General features: G+C 43.4%; 2 protein-coding genes across 4 annotated transcripts; both read right to left on the bottom strand.

Annotated features, from left to right (window-relative positions):
* Positions 1 to 1,165: 1,165 nt before the first annotated feature.
* On the bottom strand, positions 1,166 to 5,501 carry LOC145426238 (uncharacterized). Of its 3 annotated transcripts, XR_013906965.1 has the most exons (5): positions 5,215 to 5,501; positions 4,924 to 5,058; positions 4,473 to 4,764; positions 2,209 to 2,362; positions 1,166 to 1,419 (listed from the first exon to the last, which is right to left on the bottom strand). XR_013906965.1 is itself a non-coding variant. In XM_080299832.1 (3 exons), exons 1-3 carry the CDS (start codon positions 5,298 to 5,300, stop codon positions 4,562 to 4,564), a joined length of 351 nt encoding a protein of 116 aa, XP_080155958.1. In that variant the 5' UTR covers positions 5,301 to 5,501; the 3' UTR covers positions 3,548 to 4,561. The 3 variants fall into 3 exon arrangements, 1 of the variants encoding a protein (XP_080155958.1); XR_013906964.1 differs by lacking the exons at positions 1,166 to 1,419; positions 2,209 to 2,362 and having other exon boundaries at positions 3,548 to 4,764; XM_080299832.1 differs by lacking the exons at positions 1,166 to 1,419; positions 2,209 to 2,362 and having other exon boundaries at positions 3,548 to 4,764; positions 5,288 to 5,501.
* Positions 5,502 to 16,069: 10,568 nt separating this feature from the next.
* LOC145426245 (neuroligin-2-like) lies at positions 16,070 to 26,177 on the bottom strand (the record flags this gene model as incomplete). The annotated part of the gene is made up of 4 exons (XM_080299839.1): positions 16,070 to 20,902; positions 21,208 to 21,574; positions 22,363 to 22,516; positions 26,013 to 26,177. Coding segments are annotated over 4 exons (1,515 nt in total), but the record flags the coding sequence as incomplete, so codon positions are not given.
* Positions 26,178 to 27,392: the final 1,215 nt, after the last annotated feature.

The raw sequence follows: 27,392 nt of genomic DNA, 5'->3' as shown, positions 1-27,392 counted from the left end.
CTCTATATCTATATTTTCAGAAAAATTCTTTCCACACAATAAAAAACAACAATTAAACAAATGCTTCAAACAAAACAACAAAAGAAGAGAAGATGAAAGAAAGAAAAACACGACTGAGGCCAGTTTGGCACTTTGTCACGAGAACATGACAGAACTCTGTTAGTTGACTGTAAATAGCGATACTCTATTTTTCTTTCGTTTTTCTTCTCCCTCGATGAGAAATGAAACACAGCAGTACTTACTTGGCACCTAAAAATGCTGGTAGAATGAAAGATATGAGTGTTTTTATAGTTATATGTTTAGTGTACGCCTCCCCCCTCCAAACTGCTCAGCAGATTGGGAATTTTTAGAGAAGAACAGGAGGGAGGCGTGTCAAATGAGAGTGGAGTAGTCGCGGGTGTCTCCGGGAAAGAGGTCCTGGGGCGGGCGCTCTGAGCCCTCGGGCTCGGGATCTGACGGGAAGGTAGGGTAAGGATGACGAGTGGTTCGAGGCCTCGTGGTGCCGGGATCACGGCCTGCGGGGGAGCGCGTAGTGGTGGGAAAGAGCACGTCGTGCAGGCTGTGAAGATGAGGGACTAATTCCAGCCAAAAGGCCACTTTGTTAGCTCTGTAGTTGTCTCTGACACGAGGTTTCAAACCGATGTGAAGGTACTGCTTGTCCTTCGAGTTGAACTTGGTCCAGGTGACCTCCTCGAAGCGGTTGGGCTTGGTATGAATGAACTTGGTGTCCTGAGGGACGGGCAGGTTGGGGTCCCTGGTGGAGCATAAAGGTTAAACGTTTCAGTTCAAAGTTATATTCAGTCTCCATTATAAGTAACATGTGGAATCAATACACTGAATACAGACAGGAGGCCCATTCTCTGTGCAGCCTTTAAACTATCTAAGACCAACCGGCTGCTCTGGGATCTGCATGCTTTTGGTCAACCAGTATGTTCAATTCTTCAAAGCCACACGAGAATTAAACTAGCAACCCAGATTCAAGTATTCAAGATGACTAGAAGGCTGTCAGAGAACATACAGTAACGTGTACAGTTTACACTACGACATGAGGCCTACCCAGTCTTTGCGAAGTTAGTCCAGTAAGTCATGACCACAGCGCTCAGCATCACATCGTTCTTGGAGAAGTTGCTCGGGAGCAGGTCCGTGGCACCGATCATCGGTACGCCGAACACGTAAGGTATCTCGTCTCCGCGGCGTCGGCCCACTCGGGCCGCGTCTCCGTCTGGCAGTGGTGGTAGAACGTGTAAAAGTAAACTGGGGACTGAAACTCAGCATGGAGTTTGGCAGTGGCCACAGCTGGTGCCACCCACTGGTGGTCCGTAAACAGGGCCAACAGAGTCTTCCGCCGCATGTCGCCGTTGTCCCTGTCCGCCCAGTCTGTGTACATGAACTTAATGGTCTCCCTCAGGATGTCTTTGCCTGGTGAAGAAGCACAGGAGGAGACAAAAGGAGGGGGAAGAAAGATAAAAGTGAAAAACTGCTAAGAGTAAAGTAACAGCAGTGCAAGACATTTTTTAAGAGATCGGTCTGATCAAAAGATGTGAAACCAAAGCAAATGTTGGTGAGATGAACCAAGAGCCAGGAAGCGAGTGAGAAATCTAGAGAGGAAAAAAAAAAAGTCTTTCAGATAACAGAACGAGTGACAGGCACAGAGAGGAAGCATGACTGCATTATCCAAACATGTCTGTACTGTGACTGTGGTCCGGCTGTGACGGGTTCGCAGGCCGATCTGTCAGAAACAGCGACACTGAGACTGGGAGCCGACTACCTGGGGGATGATAGCATTACTGCCCACAGAGCCTCAAAGGTTAAGGCGCAGACACGCCGTGATGTGGATGAGTGGCTCTCTTTAGCACGCTTGTCTTGTTTGATGCACTTCACTGGGCTCACATGTTACTGATTCCATTCTTTACTCGCATGTTTTAAACGCTTAAAGCACTTTCACAGGTCTTTATATTCTTTTGAAAATTCATGTGAACTCAAGCTGTCAGAACTGTAATGTAAGCTTTGATAATTGTCCACATTTGTCATTTTGATGATTATCCGTTTATTTTAATGAATACAGCAAACAGAAAAAAACTAACAGATCAACAAACGCGGCTCCTAATAAGACAAAACCTGATGATGCTGCAAAATGCAGTTAAGTGAGAGGAGGCTGTAAAATGGAATAACTGAAAAAGTGGCAGTGTACAGAGGTGGCGTCCTCACCCTCTGGGTATCCGTAGAGGTTGTCAACAAAGTTGGAGATGGTGTAGTCGAACGCCGCAGCTGAGATGCCGTCGTTGTCCTCACTGTCGTCCACAAACTTCAGCCCCTCTCCCTGGTTCACTCCTATCAGGATGTCATAGTTGAGGAACTCCCCCTGGTGGAGAAAATGAGGAAGAACATGCTGAGTGCTGGAACAGAGCCTGTGTGCATCACAAGTCTATAACAGGAAGTGCGGCTGAAACACAGCTTTGTGAATTGGCAGCATTTCATTTCCCAGTAAACAAAATAAAGATTAGCTGTTGCCATGAAAGTCCTGCTATAAACTGTAATAATAACTGTAAGCACTTTTTAAGCACATTCAAGGTCGATTTTCAAGCTTTTCCAGCACATTACCAAAAACAGATGAAAGCATGTTTCACTTTCACTAACAGAGGCGAGGCTGCCGGATACTGATGCCACCAGGCCCTCTGACCACCACCAGTAGGCAACAGGTGAAGTGTCTTACCCAAGGACACAACGACCAAGACTGTCCAAGCCGGGGCTCAAACCAGCACCCTTCCGATTACAAGGCGAACCCCTAACTCTTGAGCCACGATCGCCCAGTGGGGACATTTCATTTTCCAGCAGGAAGCTTTTTGTTAAACCCTTTAGATCAGGGGTCGGCAACCGCACGCGGCTCTTTAGTCCTTATGGTGCGGCTCTGCGTGGTTTATGAAAAGAAATTTTTTTTACTTGTAGTTCTAAATTGGAAGATTATTGTGATTTTGCAATATACAAATATACAAATAAAACACTGAAATTTTAAGTTAAGTTTGAAAACAGTTTAAAAAAAATAGGGCTTTGGAGTTGACATCACGCCGCAGTGCATTGTGGGATCACGGCGCCATGTCAGTAGGCCAGAAAGCAAAACAAGCACACAGTGTTGGAGTGTTGGATTCGGGACTGCCAGAACCATGCTCAAAATCAGCGCAAAAGACAAAGGGCTGTATCGCGACCGATTGTGCAAGACGCCAAGAGACGGTACTTTGAAAAAATTGTTACGGGCGCCAACCACTGTGACCTCGTTGTGTGGACACAGAGAGACCTTGCCGTCTTCCCTGCTGTGGATTTCTGGAAACCGCGCTTAAAGCAAGCACAAGACTTCTTTCGTAAACTGTGCCTTCCTGAACTTGTTGGGAAATACTTCTCGAAACAACGTGCTGCTCTAAATAGCCTGTAATGTTTCATGTTGTGGTTAAAGATTGATGACAGCTGTGTGGTGCGATGTAAATAGTTTGCATTTCATTTTTATGTGATTGCTGTGTACATGTGAATAGATCTAAAGAAAAACAAACAAATATACTATTCTTTTTTGTTTTATTAAAACAACTTCACACAAAGTACAACTATTTACAATGTACTGTACATCCAAAAAAACAGCTTTAAGAATACTCAACAGGAGCAAGTGTCATTTGGCCCTGGTTTGACAACAACACTGGGGCACATATTAACAAAAACACAGCAAACCTTAACGATCTTATCAATCGTCACATGATAAGAGTAATCGGATTGGCATTGTAGTGTGTAACATTTTGAACTTGTTGCGCAAACTACCTGTTACTCGCTCAACGTGAATTCTCAGGTGGGCACGTCGTAGCCTTTTGTGAAAGCTGGAATCTTGACCTGTGCACACATCATTCCTGCAGCATCTCTGATGTCAAAGCCTCTGTCAGCCAATACTACGTCCCCTGGTAACAGCTTTTGAAGAATGCCACATCTCTCTGTGATGTGTTTATCTGATGCACGACCCCCCCATCCCCTGGAAATGAAAGAAATAGCTCCATGGGGTGTAATCCCGATGAGGTATTTTATGGTGTGTGTACCCTTGTAATGAGAGTATGTTTGTGCGCGTGCCTTTAAATTAGATGGTCTTTCTGTTCGAATCTCAAAACAGTCAACAATGATGGCTACTCGTTTTCCAAAAGTTTCAGTAAACTGTGGAGGCATTGTCGCCTGCAGACAGTGCCTCTCAGGCCAGTGCACCAGTGCTCCTAAGCGGGCATACAAAACATCAATGGTATCGGTGAAGACAGAAGACAGTGTTTTGTGGGACACATCGAATAGATGAAAAGATGCTGGACTGGAAGATCAAGTCTCAGACGCATTAGTGTGAGTAAGAGCATTTGGAAACCTGTCAGTTTCTTTGATATTGGCAGGAAATCTTTGACAGTGTTGAAGAGGGACATTAAGACAGCATAACAATGTAGTCCAGTGTAATATCTTACTTTTTCGGTATCGTCCTTTAAGAAAGTTTCATTCAGCTCTGTCTTTTGCAACTGTGCTCGAAGCAGTCTGTTCTCCTCCAACAGCCGGTTTATTTCTGCTCTGCCCTGTTGACTGCACACACAATCCTTCGTCTGCCCTTCAGCTTCCGTGACGCTGTCACTCCATCACCACTGTCCACATTTGCAGCTGGTACGTCAACCTCCACTTGTCCAACACAACTGCTGTCCACTGCCTCCATGACATGTTTATTTTGTTGTTGTTCTTCTGTCAGACCTTCATCGATCATCAAGCCTGTAAGATAAAAATAGTGCATAGACAAAAGGTTAATGTACACCAATATTCCAATGACATGTGTGTGATTCATCTTTAAGTTATGTGTGGATTAGTGTACCATAAGAGCAATTTAGTATGTTTTTGGAGGGGGGGGGGGGGGGGGGGGGGTGTGTTTACCTGCAATGGGTGCTCTTTTTCGCTTCTGTTGCATACGCCTTGCGTGCCGGTCCGAGTCTGACACAGGTTTGTCGTCGTGCCCCAGTGTTGGTGCCCAGTCTGGATTTGTTACATCCATTTCATATGCTGGTTTGCCTGAAATAATGCCAAATCAAAAGCTACTCAGTCGACATGACGTGGTTGTGCAGCATCACACGTTAGCATGTTTTATCTCATTATCTATGACCGCAGCGCATTGAGAAAAAACACTAAAAGCCTTTTAATAGTGATATGAATTAATTTAGAACTCACCGGAGAGAAAATGCCGCGAGCAAACCAACAAAAAGCTGGAGATTGCACGGAACTCGATATCCGCTCGTCTCACCGCTGCAATCCATGCCTGGCGTCTTTGTTTGGTGATATCGGATACATGGGATCCCTCACGTCGCCGCCAGGATGGAAAACGATGAAAAGAGCCCATTATCCAGTTTCTTGCCTTCACGATCGTGAGATCTAACGTTGCAACCGACTACACAACACGTACGAACCATAGCTGAAGCTGTCATGGCGGCGGGGGGCGTGGCCCGCCTCCTGTGACATCACGCTCCAAAGCTACAATCTCATTGGCTTAGGGAGTGATGATGTCATAGATCTTAAGAATCCTTTGATGTTTTTCTTTAAATAGGAGTGAGCAACAGCAAGTTTCAGTTCGTTTCAGCAGCAGCATCAGAAACCATCCACGAGCTGAGAAATCATCCTGGAGAAAAAAGCGCTCCTGGAAAAGTAAGAAAGTACGTAAAGAAGAAATGGTTCCACTTGTTCCAGAGGACAGACGCTACGGCTTCCTCACCTGATGTAGCCTCGTCTTGCTCCACCTCTGTTAACCCCACCAACCAGTCCCGGCAGTTGACTGTCCCCTCCTGAGCCTGGTTCTGCCGGAGGTTTGTCCTCGTTTACAGGCAGTTTTTCCTCCCCACTGTCACCAAGTGGAGAGGAAACCAGTCCAACGCTGGTCTCTCAATCTCCCGTTGGAGAGCCAAAGATGCATGCTGACGTGAGGAGTCCTGCGTAAAACGACGAATTTTGCCCATTTTACATTTAAACTCCCCCAAAGATGTTTTAAATGGATGAGGAATCATTCACTTAAAACATCTTTGCGAGTCGTTTTGTTGTGATCGTCTAACCAAGCCTGCTGACGTGAGGAGTCCTGCGTAAAACGAGGAATTTTGCGCATTTTACATTTAAACGCAACCAAAGATGTTTTAAATGGATGAGGAATCATCCACTTAAAACATCTTTGCGAGTCATTTTTTTGTGATCGTCTAACCAAGCCTGCTGACGTGAGGAGTCACGATCGCGAGGAATTTTGCTCATTTTACATTTAAACGCAACCAAAGATGTTTTAAATGGATGATTCCTCATCTATTTAAAACATCTTTGCGAGTCATTTTTTTGTGATCGTCTAACCAAGCATGCTTGAGGAGTCACGATCGTGAAGAATTTTGTGCATTTTACATTTAAACGCAACCAAAGATGTTTTAAATGGATGAGGAATCATCCACTTAAAACATCTTTGCGAGTCGTTTTGTTGTGATCGTCTAACCAAGCCTGCTGACGTGAGGAGTCACGATCGCGAGGAATTTTGCGCATATTACATTTAAATGCAACCAAAGATGTTTTAAATGGATGAGGAATCATTCACTTAAAACATCTTTGCGAGTCGTTTTGTTGTGATCGTCTAACCAAGCATGCTGACGTGAGGAGTCACGATCGTGAGGAATTTTGCGCATTTTACATTTAAATGCAACCAAAGATGCTTTAAATGGATGAGGAATCATCCACTTAAAACATCTTTGCGAGTAATTTTTTTGTGATCGTCTAACCATACATGCTGACGTGAGGAGTCCTGCGTAAAACGAGGAATTTTGCGCATTTTACATTTAAACGCCACCAAAGATGCTTTAAATGGATGAGGAATCATCCATGTAAAACATCTTTGCGAGTCATTTTTTTGTGATCGTCTAACCAAGCATGCTGACGTGAGGAGTCACGATCGTGAGGAATTTTGCGCATTTTACATTTAAATGCAACCAAATATGCTTTAAATGGATGAGGAATCATCCATGTAAAACATCTTTGCGAGTCATTTTTTTGTGATCGTCTAACCAAGCATGCTGACGTGAGGAGTCACGATCGCGAGGAATTTTGCTCATTTTACATTTAAACGCAACCAAAGATGTTTTAAATGGATGATTCCTCATCCATTTAAAACATCTTTGCGAGTCATTTTTTTGTGATCGTCTAACCATGCATGCTGACGTGAGGAGTCACGATCGCGAGGAATTTTGCGCATTTTACATTTAAACGCAACCAAAGATGTTTTAAATGGATGAGGAATCATTCATTTAAAACATCTTTGCGAGTCATTTTTTTGTCATCGTATAACCAAGCCTGCTGACGTGAGGAGTCACGATCGCGAGGAATTTTGCGCATTTTACATTTAAACGCAACCAAAGATGTTTTAAATGGATGAGGAATCATCCACTTAAAAAATCTTTGCGAGTCATTTTTTTGTGATCGTCTAACCAAGCCTGCTGACGTGAGGAGTCACGATCGCGAGGAATTTTGCGCATTTTACATTTAAACGCAACCAAAGATGTTTTAAATGGATGAGGAATCATCCATTTAAAACATCTCTGCGAGTCATTTTTTTGTGATCGTCTAACCAAGCCTGCTGACGTGAGGAGTCACGATCGCGAGGAATTTTGCGCATTTTACATTTAAACGCCACCAAAGATGTTTTAAATGGATGAGGAATCATCCACTTAAAACATCTCTGCGAGTCATTTTTTTGTGATCGTCTAACCAAGCCTGCTGACGTGAGTAGTCACGATCGCGAGGAATTTTGCGCATTTTACATTTAAACGCAACCAAAGATGTTTTAAATGGATGAGGAATCATCCACTTAAAACATCTTTGCGAGTCATTTTTTTGTGATCGTCTAACCAAGCATGCTGACGTGAGGAGTCACGATCGCGAGGAATTTTGCGCATTTTACATTTAAACGCAACCAAAGATGTTTTAAATGGATGAGGAATCATCCATTTAAAACATCTCTGCGAGTCATTTTTTTGTGATCGTCTAACCATGCATGCTGACGTGAGGAGTCACGATCGCGAGGAATTTTGCGCATTTTACATTTAAACGCCACCAAAGATGTTTTAAATGGATGAGGAATCATCCATTTAAAACATCTCTGCGAGTCATTTTTTTGTGATCGTCTAACCAAGCCTGCTGACGTGAGTAGTCACGATCGCGAGGAATTTTGCGCATTTTACATTTAAACGCAACCAAAGATGTTTTAAATGGATGAGGAATCATCCACTTAAAACATCTTTGCGAGTCATTTTTTTGTGATCGTCTAACCAACCTGCTGACGTGAGGAGTCACGATCGCGAGGAATTTTGCTCATTTTACATTTAAACGCAACCAAAGATGTTTTAAATGGATGAGGAATCATCCACTTAAAACATCTCTGCGAGTCATTTTTTTGTGATCGTCTAACCAAGCATGCTGACGTGAGGAGTCACGATCGCGAGGAATTTTGCGCATTTTACATTTAAACGCAACCAAAGATGTTTTAAATGGATGAGGAATCATCCATTTAAAACATCTCTGCGAGTCATTTTTTTGTGATCGTCTAACCAAGCCTGCTGACGTGAGGAGTCACGATCGCGAGGAATTTTGCGCATTTTACATTTAAACGCAACCAAAGATGTTTTAAATGGATGAGGAATCATCCACTTAAAACATCTTTGCGAGTCATTTTTTTGTGATCGTCTAACCAAGCCTGCTGACGTGAGGAGTCACGATCGCGAGGAATTTTGCTCATTTTACATTTAAACGCAACCAAAGATGTTTTAAATGGATGATTCCTCATCCATTTAAAACATCTTTGCGAGTCATTTTTTTGTGATCGTCTAACCAAGCCTGCTGACGTGAGGAGTCACGATCGTGAGGAATTTTGCGCATTTTACATTTAAACGCAACCAAAGATGTTTTAAATGGATGAGGAATCATCCACTTAAAACATCTTTGCGAGTCATTTTTTTGTGATCGTCTAACCAACCTGCTGACGTGAGGAGTCACGATCGCGAGGAATTTTGCTCATTTTACATTTAAACGCAACCAAAGATGTTTTAAATGGATGAGGAATCATCCACTTAAAACATCTTTGCGAGTCATTTTTTTGTGATCGTCTAACCAAGCCTGCTGACGTGAGGAGTCACGATCGCGAGGAATTTTGCGCATTTTACATTTAAACGCAACCAAAGATGTTTTAAATGGATGATTCCTCATCCATTTAAAACATCTTTGCGAGTCATTTTTTTGTGATCGTCTAACCAAGCCTGCTGACGTGAGGAGTCACGATCGTGAGGAATTTTGCGCATTTTACATTTAAACGCAACCAAAGATGTTTTAAATGGATGAGGAATCATCCACTTAAAACATCTTTGCGAGTCATTTTTTTGTGATCGTCTAACCAACCTGCTGACGTGAGGAGTCACGATCGCGAGGAATTTTGCTCATTTTACATTTAAACGCAACCAAAGATGTTTTAAATGGATGAGGAATCATCCACTTAAAACATCTTTGCGAGTCATTTTTTTGTGATCGTCTAACCAAGCCTGCTGACGTGAGGAGTCACGATCGCGAGGAATTTTGCGCATTTTACATTTAAACGCAACCAAAGATGTTTTAAATGGATGAGGAATCATCCATTTAAAACATCTCTGCGTGTCATTTTTTTGTGATCGTCTAACCAAGCCTGCTGACGTGAGTAGTCACGATCGCGAGGAATTTTGCGCATTTTACATTTAAACGCAACCAAAGATGTTTTAAATGGATGAGGAATCATCCACTTAAAACATCTTTGCGAGTCATTTTTTTGTGATCGTCTAACCAAGCCTGCTGACGTGAGGAGTCACGATCGCGAGGAATTTTGCTCATTTTACATTTAAACGCAACCAAAGATGTTTTAAATGGATGAGGAATCATCCACTTAAAACATCTTTGCGAGTCATTTTTTTGTGATCGTCTAACCAAGCCTGCTGACGTGAGGAGTCACGATCGCGAGGAATTTTGCTCATTTTACATTTAAACGCAACCAAAGATGTTTTAAATGGATGAGGAATCATCCACTTAAAACATCTTTGCGAGTCATTTTTTTGTGATCGTCTAACCAAGCCTGCTGACGTGAGGAGTCACGATGGCGAGGAATTTTGCGCATTTTACATTTAAATGCAACCAAAGATGTTTTAAATGGATGATTCCTCATCCATTTAAAACATCTTTGCGAGTCATTTTTTTGTGATCGTCTAACCAAGCCTGCTGACATGAGGAGTCACGATCGTGAGGAATTTTACCCATTTTACATTTAAACTCCACCAAAGATGTTTTAAATGGATGAGGAATCATCCATTTAAAACATATTTGCAAGTCGTTTTAATGTTGTTGGGTAACCAAGCATGCTGACGTGAGGAGTCACGATCGCTAGGAATTTTGCGCATTTTACATTTAAATGCAACCAAAGATGTTTTAAATGGATGAGGAATCATCCATTTAAAACATATTTGCAAGTCGTTTTAATGTTGTCGGGTAACCAAGCATGCTGACGTGAGGAGTCACGATCACGATGAATTTTGCCCATTTTACATTTAAATGCAACCAAAGATGTTTTAAAAGGATGAGGAATCATCCATTTAAAACCCCCAACCAGTCCCGGCAGTTGACTGTCCCTCCTGAGCCTGGTTCTGCCGGAGGTTTCTGCCCGTTTAAAGGCAGTTTTTCCTCCCCACTGTCGCCAAGTGCTTGCTCAGAGGGGATTGTTGGGGTTTTCTCTCCTCTGCCTTTTTTCTTCATTTATTTGTTTGTTTAACTTTTTTCACCTTATCTAAATAATAAACCAATTAAATTTATCCTTTGAGTATTTTTCATCTCATCTTTACATTTTCAAACATTCAGATCTGTCTTTTATTTTCTTCTTGAAACCTCATAAATGGTGAACTAAAGACCCAGAATATGGTTTGAAACATAGTTTCAGCTGAAACTGGCATAACATTGTGCGTGTGTGTGTGTGTGTGTGTGTGTGTGTGTGTGTGTGTGTCACTAGTTTGGTCATCATGTTTAGACTCATTCACTCCAACGTTATTTAGGCCAAATCTTTAAAACTGTATGATTGCATACACATTTTCAATTCACTTCAATCGCACAAATAATTATTTGCAGTATCTTATTTATTATGAAAATGTCATGCCTGATCATTTGTGCCTACACCACCAAAAATGGGGGCAAAAGGGAGGAGATCATGTTTAATCGGCTATAAGAAAAGGTCAGAAATATAAGTGCCGACATGAGCAGTGTCCACAGAAACCTCTGAATCTCAGCTCAAAGCTCAAATAAACCATTTCTACAACCAGCAAACAAAGCAAAGACACCAAACAGTTAAAAGAGCAGTGACATCACCACGAATCTGTGGTCAGGTAATATCCATGTTTTGATTGATGATTTTCTGGAGTTAAATGTGAACCGAAGCATATTTTGGGTGTTATATGCTATTAAATACTTTTAAATAAATTAGGTGTGGAAATAAAAAAATCAAAATTTCTTCTGTTTGAGTCACAGAAACTTTGACATAGTAACATTTGCAGTAAGTCCTAAATGTTCACCTTTAAAGTGTTTGTGCTAATAACACCATGTGCAGTAAGACAGGCATGGAGAACAGCACTGACTGGGAGAGGCTCTGAACAGCTGACACACTCAGTTCAGTTCAACATATCAGACTTTAAGAATGCACAAGCACCTAAAATCTATTCATTTAGTCTATCATCTGTGATATTATCATGTAAAATGATGATGTATCGTTCACCTCCATTGTTTAAACAAGTAGCCCTTAAGTATTTAATATTCATATGTTAAAACACTGAAATTTGTCTGTTGTCTCACTGGCTGATAGTGCCCCACAGGCCTCAGTGTGAGCTTGATGCCATTATAATGTTACAGTTGTTTAATGTATAGGTGCTCATGATATAGACCACAGGGTCTGTGTAGATACAGGTGGGACACAACACAGAAACTTGTCACTAACATATGTTCCTCTCTCGTGATCAGTAACATCAGTTTTCACTGCAGTGATACAAACCATGAATTACACCCGTATAAAACCCTCCCAAATCAAAACAGCTCACTGATGCAGATCCTCTGCAGTGCCTCTCTTGGTTCTTTAAAAAATTCCTGCATGTGTGAGTTGCTGAAGCACACCCCGCCGTTCCCCCTTTTTGAAAACAAAGGAACGGTGGGACTGAGGCAATTTTACCTCAGGATGGCCAGTCACCACATACCAGTGATTCAGCAAAACTCACCTGAGGAATCCAGCCTGACAACGCCAAATTGTTGAGGAAAATTTAACAATAACCTGCACCCAGTGAGCTTGATTTGAAGCGGGTTTAATAAACACATTACAATGTGGAGAGAGCTTCCCAGTGAAACACCAGGACCATCTCTGAATTGTGGCCACCGCCCTTACATCTTATATACAGACACACAGACAAAGAACATTCCACAAACTCTTACATGTTATTTTGAATCAGCAGTGATACATCCTACACTTCCTCTATTCAACTGTAACTACACAAAGCAGCCATGAATGTCCAGCACACACGTGTGTGTGTGTGTAGAGAGAGAGAGCTCACAAAATTAGGTGGTGTTCTTCATTGTAATAGTAAAGGTAACATGGGTCCCCACCGTTTCTCAAAGACTTGTTTCTGTAGTCTGAGTATGTAATTTGTTCCATCAGACAGACATGGATCCATAGATTATATCTGGTTTTAACCATCTGATAGTTATGCATTTTAGGGCTGCAGTGAGTCATATATTTAGCAAGTAACTTTTGGCTTTGCAGTCAATATGTTCTGCAATCCTTCCCAACACTGCTACTGTAGGACTTAGTGGAATATTTACCTTGGAAAATGTCTTTGAGAGCATCAAATATCTGCCTCCAGAATACACAGAGTTTAGGGCAGAGCCAGAATATATGAGTGTGGTTGGCAGAGTGTGTCCCACAGTTCCTCCAGCATGAACTCAGATGTGTTGGACCCATCTTAGCAGTTATTTCTGGTGTTCTGTAGAATCTGGCACATTAATGCCCCCTTTATTTTGGGCAACTGCAGGATTTTGAGTCTAATTCTAGGCCGCTGTTTAGCCTACATGAAGTTAGAAATTCTTCAATACAGCTTGGACTCTCCACCATTTGACCCTTAGAACTGAAGAAGCTTCTCGGATGAGAGGTGAAACGTCTTCAAGTAACTCAAAGAAGTCCAGACGCTTTTCTTTGCAAGCTCCTTAGACTACGATGACCTGGATGACTGAGAACCTTCACAGACTTCTCCACACTTTAAATGCGCTCTAATGATGGGAACGTGTGGTAACATTTAGTCTTAACTGAAATAACATATTGCATCTATAAATGGGATTAAAATGTTTACCAAAGACTAACGTTTTTCATTCAGAACAAACAGCATATTTCAGGTTAGGGCTGCACAACTAGTCTGTCCAATATTAAAGTGACAGTTGTTTGTTACAATTATTCACAGATTGTTGTGGCAAAATGTGTTTTGATTGCACTGTCATGTCAGAATACTGCTTCCACCTTTACTTTGTGCTACACTCATGTTAATTAATCTTCATAAATTAATGTTTGCAAACACAAAATATAAAGTTTTCCACTCTGCTATTTGTACCTGCACAATAGATGTGAATAAAACTCAAACCTATACGAGCTCCTTCTCCGTTTCCCTGCAACATTTTGTATAGATCTAACTTTTTGCCACATAAATAACCTTCTGATGTGTTTACAGAAAATGTATTTGATAGTAGCTTATTTTGTAACTTTTAGTGGGCCTATGCAATGTTCCCTCTAAGCTGCGCACGTGCGCAATTGCGCACTGCTGGCACAGTCTCTGCGCACAGAAATTCTGCGTTGCGCACCAAAAACAATCTAACCTGAATTGAAATTAAAATTAATACTTTAACAATTCTGTTTTGCAGTGTTGGTCAGTAAGTGACTGGCTGCTCCCATATGGGAACGATGCCACCTTGTCGCATAGTCCAGCCAATAATGCGTATATGCGCAGCCAATCAACGTTGTTGGCAGGCTATGACAGCGTCCTTATGTGCCGACACCAGTGTTTTAGCTGGCAAAGCGGCGTGGCTGATGTGGAGTGAAGCCATGTTAATGACAACGTGTACAACCATTGGAGATGTGAGCAGGACAGACGGAACAATTGACGGAAAAATTGGGGACTCTATACCAGTTTTTAAATTGTGTTGATAGACCACGTAAAACCAGAGTTGTGATAAAAAAAATGCAATGTTTTGTTTTCTTTCTGAATACTATCGTTGTTTATATTTACTGCAGGAAGAAACGGTAAAAACGGCGTTTTATAAGGAAAACACTCGAAAGCGCTCTCCACCTGTGAGCAAAAACAAACCCCACCCCCCTCTGCCTTTCCTATTCGTCCAAAAAAGTACCATGTCGACCAATCAAAGAATGATATGGCAACGTGGCGTCTAGTTGTTAAGAAACGGGGGGAAGTTTTAGGAGTGACGGCGGTGCTTTGAGATGTGAGAGATTTGCAACGTTTAGCGCAAATCTTGTGTAGTTAGTGTGTAGTGTAGTCAATAGTTTTGTTGTGTGTGTCAGAACAATGAGGCGACTGCTGAATGTTACAGGTGTTACAGGAGTGATGCATCTCCTGCTGTCAGGCCTGCAGGTATCAGGCTGTTGTTCTTTTCCTTTATCTCATAGTGGACAGAAATTATTTTTTGGAGGGGAACAAATAATTTGTGTGGCATCAGATTTGATGCAGAACAGCTGATTGTTCTGTAAATAGTTTGAAATGTTTATTTAAAAACGCCTTGGCTGCATTTAAAAAAATAGCTGCAAAAAACTTTGTTTGCCAAACTGAGTTACTTTTTTGAAGAAGTAACTATATAATTAATTGCTCAGCATTGGTCATTATTTACTATATTTTGTAGACAGAGAGTTACAGGACTCTCTCCCAGACCACAGACTCATAATACAAGTCAGAGCTGTATAAAAGAAAAAAGAAAGTTGTGTTTTCGAAATTGGAGTTCAAGTTATTTTTGCTTCCAATAGTGTTAACATACTGCACAGGTCATGAACAAGATTTTTTTTTACATTTTCATGGTAAATGGGCTAAAGCAGTTAATTAAAAGTAGTCTAACATAAATGTAAACGCTGTAATTTGATTCTTTTAATAAACCATGTAACTTGGATGGATTCGATGCCGGCGTGACCACAGTGCACACGTCTGATGTCGCTCATTGGTCCAAGGGATCGCTCAGGGAGTTTGTGTGTTCGCTCAGACACGTGAAAAATTAGAGGGAACATTGGGCCTCTGACATTCAGTACCCAGTTATTAAAATGTTAAGTGTAAATCATCCCCAGCCCACAATAGCAGCTGAATTTACTACGATTTCAGATCTTTTTACATGTCAATAAGAAACCACCGATGTGTAAAACAGGCTGACAACAGAATGACGTAAACCACACTGCTGCAACTGTGCAGCTCTCAGGTTTGATCTATTGTTTCTCTCTGTTTTTATGACATTTTTCACTGTGGATTACAACAACATCAACATTAGAAAATGAAATACATTCATAGTAGGTGATCATTAATCACTATTATTGGCACTATTAAAGGGCTCCAAAAATCAAACTTTGCTTAGGGCACCACGGAGGGCCAACCCTTTTTACACTTCAACAATTGTACACAAAATACAATCATCCATCCTTCTATCTATTTATTTTCTTCCGCTTATATAATTCAGCATCACAGGGAAGCTGGATCCCAGTTGTTTTTCACAGAGGGCCAAGCAGTGGAGGGAGCTGCCGACCTCCCAGCAATACATGTAAAAGCTTTATTTTACACTGACTCTGGTCATCTTTATCTATCATAAAATTTTGCTTCACGATCTGAAACACGTAAGTGTGTCAAATATGCAAACAGCTAAGAAATCAGGATGGGCTAAATCGTTTCTTACTGCACTTCTGTTAGGCGACTGAATAAAAACACAAAGTCAGCAGTCTGGCTATGAATGTCTTTAATGTTTCCCAGATCAGAATCACAGCATACAGTGTATAATAACTTCTAAAGTAAACAGAAATATCATCACCTCATTTATTTATATAATTTTACTTTACTTTTTTTAATAATCATCTTTTTTTTATTCCATTATTTAACATTTTCTTCATCTCAAGTCTCGAGTTTCTGAGTTCAACAAAGAAAGTAGAAAGAAGACAACAGGTGCAGATTTGCAATGGACACCAAGCTGAGGGTTTCTCTGTGGGTGTCACTGTCTCTGTGCACGTTTGACACTGTGGACGTGACACAGGATCATCCAATCATGAAGTTTTGCTTTGCTGACAGTTTCTAAGTGTTGGAATAAAATAAATCCAGCAGTTATACCACAGAAAGGACAAAGTGTGGCTCTAACAGCTGTTGAACACACACAGACTGTGATGTTCTCCACACGTCACCCATCGCTCTGCACTTTTCCAGCATCCAACTGTTTTTCTGCTACATAACATCACTGCAGGAGAAAAACAACGGACAGACAGACAGACAGCACAGTGTGACACGAGCAGGTCAGACCACCTGTGTGATCTCATGAGTCTGTGAGGATATGAGGCATCTTATGGTATCAAAGCCCTGGAGTCTGTCAAACATGGCTACATGTAAACACTGCTACATGTTAGGTGAGCTAACATTTAACTGACTGCACTTTTTTCAGTCTCATTTTAGGTCATTTATGTCCTTACTGCGAATCACTGAAAGGCAAAGCTGGCTTTTATCGCTCTGATGTTACGCACATCATGCAGCACAGATTCATCTCTGATCACAAGACTCATATTTCAAAATAAAAGCGAGCTAAGGCTTGAAAAGAGGACGACGATTTTATGACAATCGCAGAGAAAAGAGCAACGAAAGGATTTAAAACTTGATGAAAATGTTTTTTCTCACTGAAAACTAGCAAATGCTAATAAACAGCATGACTGGCCCTCTGCTGTGAGGGGGCTTCAGTGGAGATGACTTCTGCTACAGCGACCTTCCTGCTACAGGATGGTCACATGATAACGATCAACGTTATGACAAAAATCAAATAAATGTTGAAAAAACAAAGACAAAACTGATCGGTGGTAAGGATGAACTCATTTGAAACCTCTAGCTAACGGCCATTTTTTTCTTCTCATTACAAACTGCACCTGTTGTCTTTTGTCATCACAAAATAAGCATATCATTCATTCACTCCAAAAAAAACCCCCAAAAAAACAAAACATAAAATAAACAAGAAACTTAATATTTACAAATATTTTGTCTGTTTTTTTTCTTACACTTAAAAATGTACAGTTCTGATCTTCCAGATGTTTCGTCTCCATCCGTCTCCCAGTTTGGTATTTTCTTCTCTGTCCAGTGACCTCAGAGTGAGCGCTGAATGTGCCACAATGGCGCCCTCTAGTGTTAGCTTATAAAACAGACAAGGAGAAAGAACAGAGCCGAATGAAAGGACTCGTTTGTGTTCTCTCCTCTGCTGTAGCTGTGTGGTGCTGAGGTTAACTACACAACCCCTCGCCGCCTCCTTATACACAGGAGTGAGTACAAAAGGGTTCGTACGGACGCATCAGCCGGCCGTCCTTCTGCTCGACACTGTTAGCTGAAAGATGATCGGATCATCCTCTGTCCTGTATTTAAGGCTGAGAGTCTTTGTCCAGTCTCTTTTCCACAGCTACTGTCCACAGCACTGATCCACCTGCAGCACAGCCCCAGTCAGTTGTTTTATGATTTACATTGTGCACGTTTCCCTTCCAGTGAGCTTACAAAACCTCTGACAGGAGAAGTCAGGCATGTGTTTCCCCCACCTCCCCTTTTAGGCAGTAATAAAATAGAAAACAAACAATCAAACAGGCTAAAGCTAGAGCACAAGCAAAGACAGCACCGGTGACTAAGTTCTCCCATACTGGACGTACGCTACCACGTGGGCTCAAACAGCAGCACATCAGCTCAGTTTACATACTGTTGACATCTTCATCAGAGGATCAGCAGGGAGCGCTGCTGAGCTGCAGTCGTCTCCACCAGAGTGACGGAGCAGGAATCACAAACAGCACAAACCCACCGTGTTGTTTCTACCCTGTTCAGGAGATCTGAGCCCCCATCCCTTTTTGTCATGTTGCAGCTCTGCACTGCAGGCCCTGAACGCCTCCCGGTTACCCTCAGTGTGCTTAGAGTTTAATTTACAACCGACGAGCTCACAGATCATCTGCAGGCAGGTGAACGAACCCTTAATGTGAGGATAATAGCAGAGCTGAACTGAGGTCAGAAATGGTCAGGAACGGTGTCGACACAGTGAAGTCAGGTGTTTGGGAATTTGTCTGATTATCAGATTGGGGGGGGGGGGGGGGGGGGTCGGTGTTAAATAACAAAGGTGGTGTAGGATGGAGAGAGGAGGAGGGAGGGAGCAGTGATGATATGGAGGAAGGTGATTGGTTAAGCAGCAGGAAGGGGCTCATGCTGGAGTCTGAGTTTTTACTGTTGGCCTTTTTCTGCTTTTTGTTTATTGTTGTCTGACGCGGGCCCGCCTACGCTTGAGTGATGCAGATGTGATATCACACTCACACAGCGACTGCCACTCCCACACACACACACACACACACACACACACACACACACACACACACACACACACAAGTCAGAATACACATGTGCCATACACAAGGGGGTCAGACAGGAGCAGCATCAGTCTCTGCTCTGTTTTGTTAATAACGTAGAAAAATAATTTTGTACAATCAAGCTACATCGACGGACGCTTTACCTCACGTACCCTAAAATGAAAAAGTAGTGACAGTAAGATGAAGGCTGCACATGACACCATGACTGAGTTCACAGCTGTTGCTTTGATTCTAACGTTTAAGACTTTTGGCATCGACTCCGTTTTAATAAATGAGTGCTGGGAGGCGTCGTTTGACTTCAGGAGCTCCTGCGATGCTCTTACTCTGCGGGAGAAAACCAAAAACCAAAAGTAGCAAACATGGAGCGATATGACTCGTTTAGATTTTGGGAAACGTGCATCGACAGGTACAGTATCCTTTTCCCCGCGTCTTTAAAAATAATTCATGCATAGATCCCCCACTGAGAAAACCCTTTTATATACTTTCTCCTTTGTACACATTTTATATAGAACTATATATAATATCATTTCTCTATATCTATATTTTCAGAAAAATTATTTCCACACAATAAAAAACAACAATTAAACAAATGCTTCAAACAAAACAACAAAAAGAGAAGATGAAAGAAAGAAAAACATGACTGAGACCAGTTTGGCACTTTGTCACGAGAACATGACAGAACTCTGTTAGTTGACGGTAAATAGCGATACTTTATTTTTCTTTCGTTTTTCTTCTCCCTCGATGAGAAATGAAACACAGCAGTACTTACTTGGCACCTAAAAATGCTGGTAGAATGAAAGATATCAGTGTTTTTATAGTTATATGTTTAGTGTACGCCTCCCCCCTCCAAACTGCTCAGCAGATCGGGAATTTTTAGAGAAGAGCAGGAGGGAGGCGTGTCAAATGAGAGGAAGAGAGCAGTAGTAAAACAGGGATGTAGAAAAGAGAAGCATAATGTGCACATAACACACAGGAGATGGAAAAAGAGATGACGCCAACGTAAAAAAGAGAAAACAGCGAGGAGCGAGAGAGCATTCGTCCCTTTGACAAATGTTGGAGGTCTTGAGCCTGGAAACAGCAGACCGTCTTTGAAAACAGTATCTTTGAAAGATCTGAGTCACCCACCCCACCCACACCCCAAACTGCTCATCTGCTGCTGTACACTTCAGTTGCACCTCCACATGCCACCAGTGGAGGGAGCTGCCAAGTTTTACAGCACATGACGCAGCAGGTGTAGTTGCTTTTGGAGAAAGAAGAGAATAAGAGGACAGAACGAAGGCCCACGTCTAGAGGCCTCCCTTCCAGAGCGGTAGCAGAGCCAGTGTTCCTGGTCCCTAGGTGGCGCTGTGTCGGGCCTGTCCCTACTATACCCTGGTGGTGGAGTGGGGGTGGGGCAGGGTGTTGTTGTGGCCGGTGGAGGGGAATGTGTTGAAGGCGTGAAGAGGCTGCATGCTGGTGATGGTGCTGGGGATCATGGTGATGGTGTTTGGCGTCATCAGCGGGACGTCGTCGGGGGCGCGGCGCAGTGCCAGGGTGTAGTCGGGAGGGCAGGCGGGCCGCAGGATGTCGTGGGGTCGCAGGGGCTCCATGTCGTGGTGAGCGTCGTGCTCCGAGTGCTTCATCTGCAGGGACATGATCTCCTCCTCCTGGCTGTGAGCCAGGTCGTTGGCGGGGCCGCCCCGCGGAGGGGACAGCCGGTGCCGGCGCATCTCGTGCCGCTTGTCACGCTTGTAGTAAAGGGCGGCGAAGGCCAGGATGTTGAGGAAGAGGAGCGACGCTCCAACTGCAACTGTCACGCTCAGTTCGGTGGAGTAGTCGCGGGTGTGTCTGTGAAAGAGGTCCTGGGGCGGGCGCTCTGAGCCCTCGTGCTCGGGATCTGACGGGAAGGTAGGGTAAGGATGACGAGTGGTTCGAGGAACGTTGTCTCTGGGCCTCATGGTGCCGGGGTCACGACCTGCAGGGGAGCGCGTAGTGGTGGGAAAGAGCACGTCGTGCAGGCTGTGAAGATGAGGGACTAATTCCAGCCAAAAGGCCACTTTGTTAGCTCTGTAGTTGTCTCTGACACGAGGTTTCAAACCGATGTGAAGGTACTGCTTGTCCTTCGAGTTGAACTTGGTCCAGATGACCTCCTCGAAGCGGTTGGGCTTGGTATGAATGAACTTGGTGTCCTGAGGGACGGGCAGGTTGGGGTCCCTGGTGGAGCATAAAGGTTAAACGTTTCAGTTCAAAGTTATATTCAGTCTCCATTATAAGTAACATGTGGCATCAATACACTGAATACAGACAGGAGGCCCATTCTCTGTGCAACCTTTCAACTATCTAAGACCAACCGGCTGCTCTGGGATCTGGATGCTTTTGGTCAACCAGTATGTTCAATTCTTCAAAGCCACACGAGAATTAAACTAGCAACCCAGATTCAAGTATTCAAGATGACTAGAAGGCTGTCAGAGGACATACAGTAACGTGTACAGTTTACACTACTCTGACATGAGGCCTACCCAGTCTTTGCGAAGTTAGTCCAGTAAGTCATGACCACAGCGCTCAGCATCACATCGTTCTTGGAGAAGTTGCACGGGAACAGGTCCGTGGCACCGATCATCGGTACGCCGAACACGTAAGGTATCTCGTCTCCGTGCGCGGCGTCGGCCCACTCGGGCCGCGTCTCCGTCTGGCAGTGGTGGTAGAACGTGTAAAAGTAAACTGGGGACTGAAACTCAGCATGGAGTTTGGCAGTGGCCACAGCTGGTGCCACCCACTGGTGGTCCGTAAACAGGGCCAACAGAGTCTTCCGCCGCATGTCGCCGTTGTCCCTGTCCGCCCAGTCTGTGTACATGAACTTAATGGTCTCCCTCAGGATGTCTTTGCCTGGTGAAGAAGCACAGGAGGGGACAAAAGGAGGGGGAAGAAAGATAAAAGTGAAAAACTGCTAAGAGTAAAGTAACAGCAGTGCAAGACATTTTTTAAGAGATCGGTCTGATCAAAAGATATGAAACCAAAGCAAATGTTGGTGAGATGAACCAAGAGCCAGGAAGCGAGTGAGAAATCTAGAGAGGAAAAAAAACAGTCTTTCAGATAACAGAACGAGTGACAGGCACAGAGAGGAAGCATGACTGCATTATCCAAACATGTCTGTACTGTGACTGTGGTCCGGCTGTGACGGGTTCGCAGGCCGATCTGTCAGAAACAGCGACACTGAGACTGGGAGCCGACTACCTGGGGGATGATAGCATTACTGCCCACAGAGCCTCAAAGGTTAAGGCGCAGACACGCCGTGATGTGGATGAGTGGCTCTCTTTAGCACGCTTGTCTTGTTTGATGCACTTCACTGGGCTCACATGTTACTGATTCCATTCTTTACTCGCATGTTTTAAACGCTTAAAGCACTTTCACAGGTCTTTATATTCTTTTGAAAATTCATGTGAACTCAAGCTGTCAGAACTGTAATGTAAGCTTTGATAATTGTCCACATTTGTCATTTTGATGATTATCCGTTTATTTTAATGAATACAGCAAACAGAAAAAAAATAACAGATCAACAAACGCGGCTCCTAATGAGACAAAACCTGATGATGCTGCAAAATGCAGTTAAGTGAGAGGAGGCTGTAAAATGGAATAACTGAAAAAGTGGCAGTGTACAGAGGTGGCGTCCTCACCCTCTGGGTATCCGTAGAGGTTGTCAACAAAGTTGGAGATGGTGTAGTCGAACGCCGCAGCTGAGATGCCGTCATTGTCCTCACTGTCGTCCACAAACTTCAGCCCCTCTCCCTGGTTCACTCCTATCAGGATGTCATAGTTGAGGAACTCCCCCTGGTGGAGAAAATGAGGAAGAACATGCTGAGTGCTGGAACAGAGCCTGTGTGCATCACAAGTCTATAACAGGAAGTGCGGCTGAAACACAGCTTTGTGAATTGGCAGCATTTCATTTCCCAGTAAACAAAATAAAGATTAGCTGTTGCCATGAAAGTCCTGCTATAAACTGTAATAATAACTGTAAGCACTTTTTAAGCACATTCAAGGTCGATTTTCAAGCTTTTCCAGCACATTACCAAAAACAGATGAAAGCATGTTTCACTTTCACTAACAGAGGCGAGGCTGCCGGATACTGATGCCACCAGGCCCTCTGACCACCACCAGTAGGCAACAGGTGAAGTGTCTTACCCAAGGACACAACGACCAAGACTGTCCAAGCCGGGGCTCAAACCAGCACCCTTCCGATTACAAGGCGAACCCCTAACTCTTGAGCCACGATCGCCCAGTGGGGACATTTCATTTTCCAGCAGGAAGCTTTTTGTTAAACCCTTTAGATCAGGGGTCGGCAACCGCACGCGGCTCTTTAGTCCTTATGGTGCGGCTCTGCGTGGTTTATGAAAAGAAATTTTTTTTACTTGTAGTTCTAAATTGGAAGATTATTGTGATTTTGCAATATACAAATATACAAATAAAACACTGAAATTTTAAGTTAAGTTTGAAAACAGTTTAAAAAAAAATAGGGCTTTGGAGTTGACATCACGCCGCAGTGCATTGTGGGATCACGGCGCCATGTCAGTAGGCCAGAAAGCAAAACAAGCACACAGTGTTGGAGTGTTGGATTCGGGACTGCCAGAACCATGCTCAAAATCAGCGCAAAAGACAAAGGGCTGTATCGCGACCGATTGTGCAAGACGCCAAGAGACGGTACTTTGAAAAAATTGTTACGGGCGCCAACCACTGTGACCTCGTTGTGTGGACACAGAGAGACCTTGCTGTGATTCGCGTCTTCCCTGCTGTGGATTTCTGGAAACCGCGCTTAAAGCAAGCACAAGACTTCTTTCGTAAAGTGTGCCTTCCTGAACTTGTTGGGAAATACTTCTCGAAACAACGTGCTGCTCTAAATAGCCTGTAATGTTTCATGTTGTGGTTAAAGATTGATGACAGCTGTGTGGTGCGATGTAAATAGTTTGCATTTCATTTTTATGTGATTAAGATAAGATAAGATAAGATAAGATAAGATAACTCTTTATTGTCATTGCACAGTCATACATAGTACAGTAGTACAATGAAATTGGAAAAACTGTCCTACGTCGGCACTACATATAACACAACACGACACGATATGACACATCACAACGTAACAAACAACACAACACAGTATATTAACTTAGTATAAAAAAGAAGAATAAGTGTATGTGTATTGCACACTGTTATTATTGCACATTAATTATTATTGCACCTTGTTATAAATATAAATATTATTGTTATCGTTTTAAACATTGTTACCTCCCCCTAAAAAGTCCAGGGAGGTATCCAGTCAGGTCAGCTATTTACATTGATCAGGGCTATTGCCCTGTTGTAAAAGCTGTCCTTGAGTCTATTTGTTCGGGACCTCAGCAGCCTGAACCTCCTGCCAGACGGCAGCAGCTTAAACACCCGGTGTCCTGGGTGTGTGCAGTCCCGTAGGATGCTGCGTGCCCTCTTGAGACAGCGAGTGCTGTACAGGTCCTTCAGGGAGGGAAGAGGATGTCCAATGATTTTTTGGGCCATGTTGATGACCCTCTGGAGTGCCTTTCTGTGTGCTGTGGTGCAGCTGGAGAACCACACACCGATGCAATATGTCAGCACACTTTCAATGGAGCAGCGGTAGAAGACGGTCAGCAGCTCCTTCTTCAGGTCCATTTTTCTGAGGATTCTCAGAAAGTGGAGACGCTGTTGGGCCTTCTTTAAGACCGCAGAGGTGTTAGAGCTCCATTGGAGGTCTGTGTCTATGTGCACACCCAGAAACTTGAAACTGGAGACCCTTTCCACGCACTCCCCGTTGATGCTGACAGGCTGCAGCTCGGACTTCCTCCTTCTGAAGTCAACTACCAGTTCTTTTGTTTTGGTGGTATTGAGGTCCAGGTTGTTGTCTGCACACCAATCTGACAGCCTCTGAACTTCAGCTCTGTATGCAGTCTCATCTCCCCCTGAGATGAGCCCCACCACAGTGGTATCATCTGCAAACTTGATGACTGTGTTGTCTGGGTGGGAACTAACACAGTCATGTGTGTACAGAGTGTACAGTAGGGGACTCAGTACACAGCCTTGTGGAGAGCCGGTGTTGAGGCTGAGGGCTGAGGAAAGATGAGGCCCCACTCTAACTCTCTGTACACGGTCTGAGAGGAAGTCTCTGATCCAGCGGCAGGTGGTGGAAGGAAGTCCAATTTCCAGCAGTTTATCTATTAGTCTGTCCGGGAGTATCGTATTGAAAGCAGAGCTAAAGTCAACAAAGAGCAGCCTGGCGTAACGGCCCTGCACTTCCAGGTGAGAGATGGTGGTGTGGAGCGTTGTAGCAATGGCATCTTCAGTTGATCTGATTGCTGTGTACATGTGAATAGATCTATAATAAAGAAAAACAAACAAATATACTATTCTTTTTTGTTTTATTAAAACAACTTCACACAAAGTACAACTATTTACAATGTACTGTACATCCAAAAAAACAGCTTTAAGAATACTCAACAGGAGCAAGTGTCATTTGGCCCTGGTTTGACAACAACACTGGGGCACATATTAACAAAAACACAGCAAACCTTAACGATCTTATCAATCGTCACATGATAAGAGTAATCGGATTGGCATTGTAGTGTGTAACATTTTGAACTTGTTGCGCAAACTACCTGTTACTCGCTCAACATGAATTCTAAGGTGGGCACGTCGTAGCCTTTTGTGAAAGCTGGAATCTTGACCTGTGCACACATCATTCCTGCAGCATCTCTGATGTCAAAGCCTCTGTCAGCCAATACTACGTCCCCTGGTAACAGCTTTTGAAGAATGCCACATCTCTCTGTGATGTGTTTATCTGATGCACGACCCCCCCATCCCCTGGAAATGAAAGAAATAGCTCCATGGGGTGTAATCCCGATGAGGTATTTTATGGTGTGTGTACCCTTGTAATGAGAGTATGTTTGTGCGCGTGCCTTTAAATTAGATGGTCTTTCTGTTCGAATCTCAAAACAGTCAACAATGATGGCTACTCGTTTTCCAAAAGTTTCAGTAAACTGTGGAGGCATTGTCGCCTGCAGACAGTGCCTCTCAGGCCAGTGCACCAGTGCTCCTAAGCGGGCATACAAAACATCAATGGTATCGGTGAAGACAGAAGACAGTGTTTTGTGGGACACATCGAATAGATGAAAAGATGCTGGACTGGAAGATCAAGTCTCAGACGCATTAGTGTGAGTAAGAGCATTTGGAAACCTGTCAGTTTCTTTGATATTGGCAGGAAATCTTTGACAGTGTTGAAGAGGGACATTAAGACAGCATAACAATGTAGTCCAGTGTAATATCTTACTTTTTCGGTATCGTCCTTTAAGAAAGTTTCATTCAGCTCTGTCTTTTGCAACTGTGCTCGAAGCAGTCTGTTCTCCTCCAACAGCCGGTTTATTTCTGCTCTGCCCTGTTGACTGCACACACAATCCTTCGTCTGCCCTTCAGCTTCCGTGACGCTGTCACTCCATCACCACTGTCCACATTTGCAGCTGGTACGTCAACCTCCACTTGTCCAACACAACTGCTGTCCACTGCCTCCATGACATGTTTATTTTGTTGTTGTTCTTCTGTCAGACCTTCATCGATCATCAAGCCTGTAAGATAAAAATAGTGCATAGACAAAAGGTTAATGTACACCAATATTCCAATGACATGTGTGTGATTCATCTTTAAGTTATGTGTGGATTAGTGTACCATAAGAGCAATTTAGTATGTTTTTGGAGGGGGGGGGGGTGTTTACCTGCAATGGGTGCTCTTTTTCGCTTCTGTTGCATACGCCTTGCGTGCCGGTCCGAGTCTGACACAGGTTTGTCGTCGTGCCCCAGTGTTGGTGCCCAGTCTGGATTTGTTACATCCATTTCATATGCTGGTTTGCCTGAAATAATGCCAAATCAAAAGCTACTCAGTCGACATGACGTGGTTGTGCAGCATCACACGTTAGCATGTTTTATCTCATTATCTATGACCGCAGCGCATTGAGAAAAAACACTAAAAGCCTTTTAATAGTGATATGAATTAATTTAGAACTCACCGGAGAGAAAATGCCGCGAGCAAACCAACAAAAAGCTGGAGATTGCACGGAACTCGATATCCGCTCGTCTCACCGCTGCAATCCATGCCTGGCGTCTTTGTTTGGTGATATCGGATACATGGGATCCCTCACGTCGCCGCCAGGATGGAAAACGATGAAAAGAGCCCATTATCCAGTTTCTTGCCTTCACGATCGTGAGATCTAACGTTGCAACCGACTACACAACACGTACGAACCATAGCTGAAGCTGTCATGGCGGCGGGGGGCGTGGCCCGCCTCCTGTGACATCACGCTCCAAAGCTACAATCTCATTGGCTTAGGGAGTGATGATGTCATAGATCTTAAGAATCCTTTGATGTTTTTCTTTAAATAGGAGTGAGCAACAGCAAGTTTCAGTTCGTTTCAGCAGCAGCATCAGAAACCATCCACGAGCTGAGAAATCTCATCCTGCAGAAAAAAGCGCTCCTGGAAAAGTAAGAAAGTACATAAAGAAGAAATGGTTCCACTTGTTCCAGAGGACAGACGCTACGGCTTCCTCACCTGATGTAGCCTCGTCTTGCTCCACCTCTGTTAACCCCACCAACCAGTCCCGGCAGTTGACTGTCCCCTCCTGAGCCTGGTTCTGCCGAAGGTTTGTCCTCGTTTACAGGC

This window comes from Astatotilapia calliptera, chromosome 3 (assembly GCF_964374335.1).
Source record: "Astatotilapia calliptera chromosome 3, fAstCal68.1, whole genome shotgun sequence".
Lineage (NCBI taxonomy): Eukaryota > Metazoa > Chordata > Actinopteri > Cichliformes > Cichlidae > Astatotilapia > Astatotilapia calliptera.
The sequence above is the reverse complement of the archived record's forward strand: the minus strand, read 5'-3'. Positions and strand labels throughout refer to the sequence as shown.

What these genes read in the sequence shown, in the direction of transcription:
- LOC145426238 (XM_080299832.1), bottom strand. An exon ending in AAAAAGAGCACCCATTGCAG is followed by an intron (nt 4,765 to 4,923) that starts GTAAACACACCC and finishes TTTATCTTACAG; the next exon opens with GCTTGATGATCGATGAAGGT.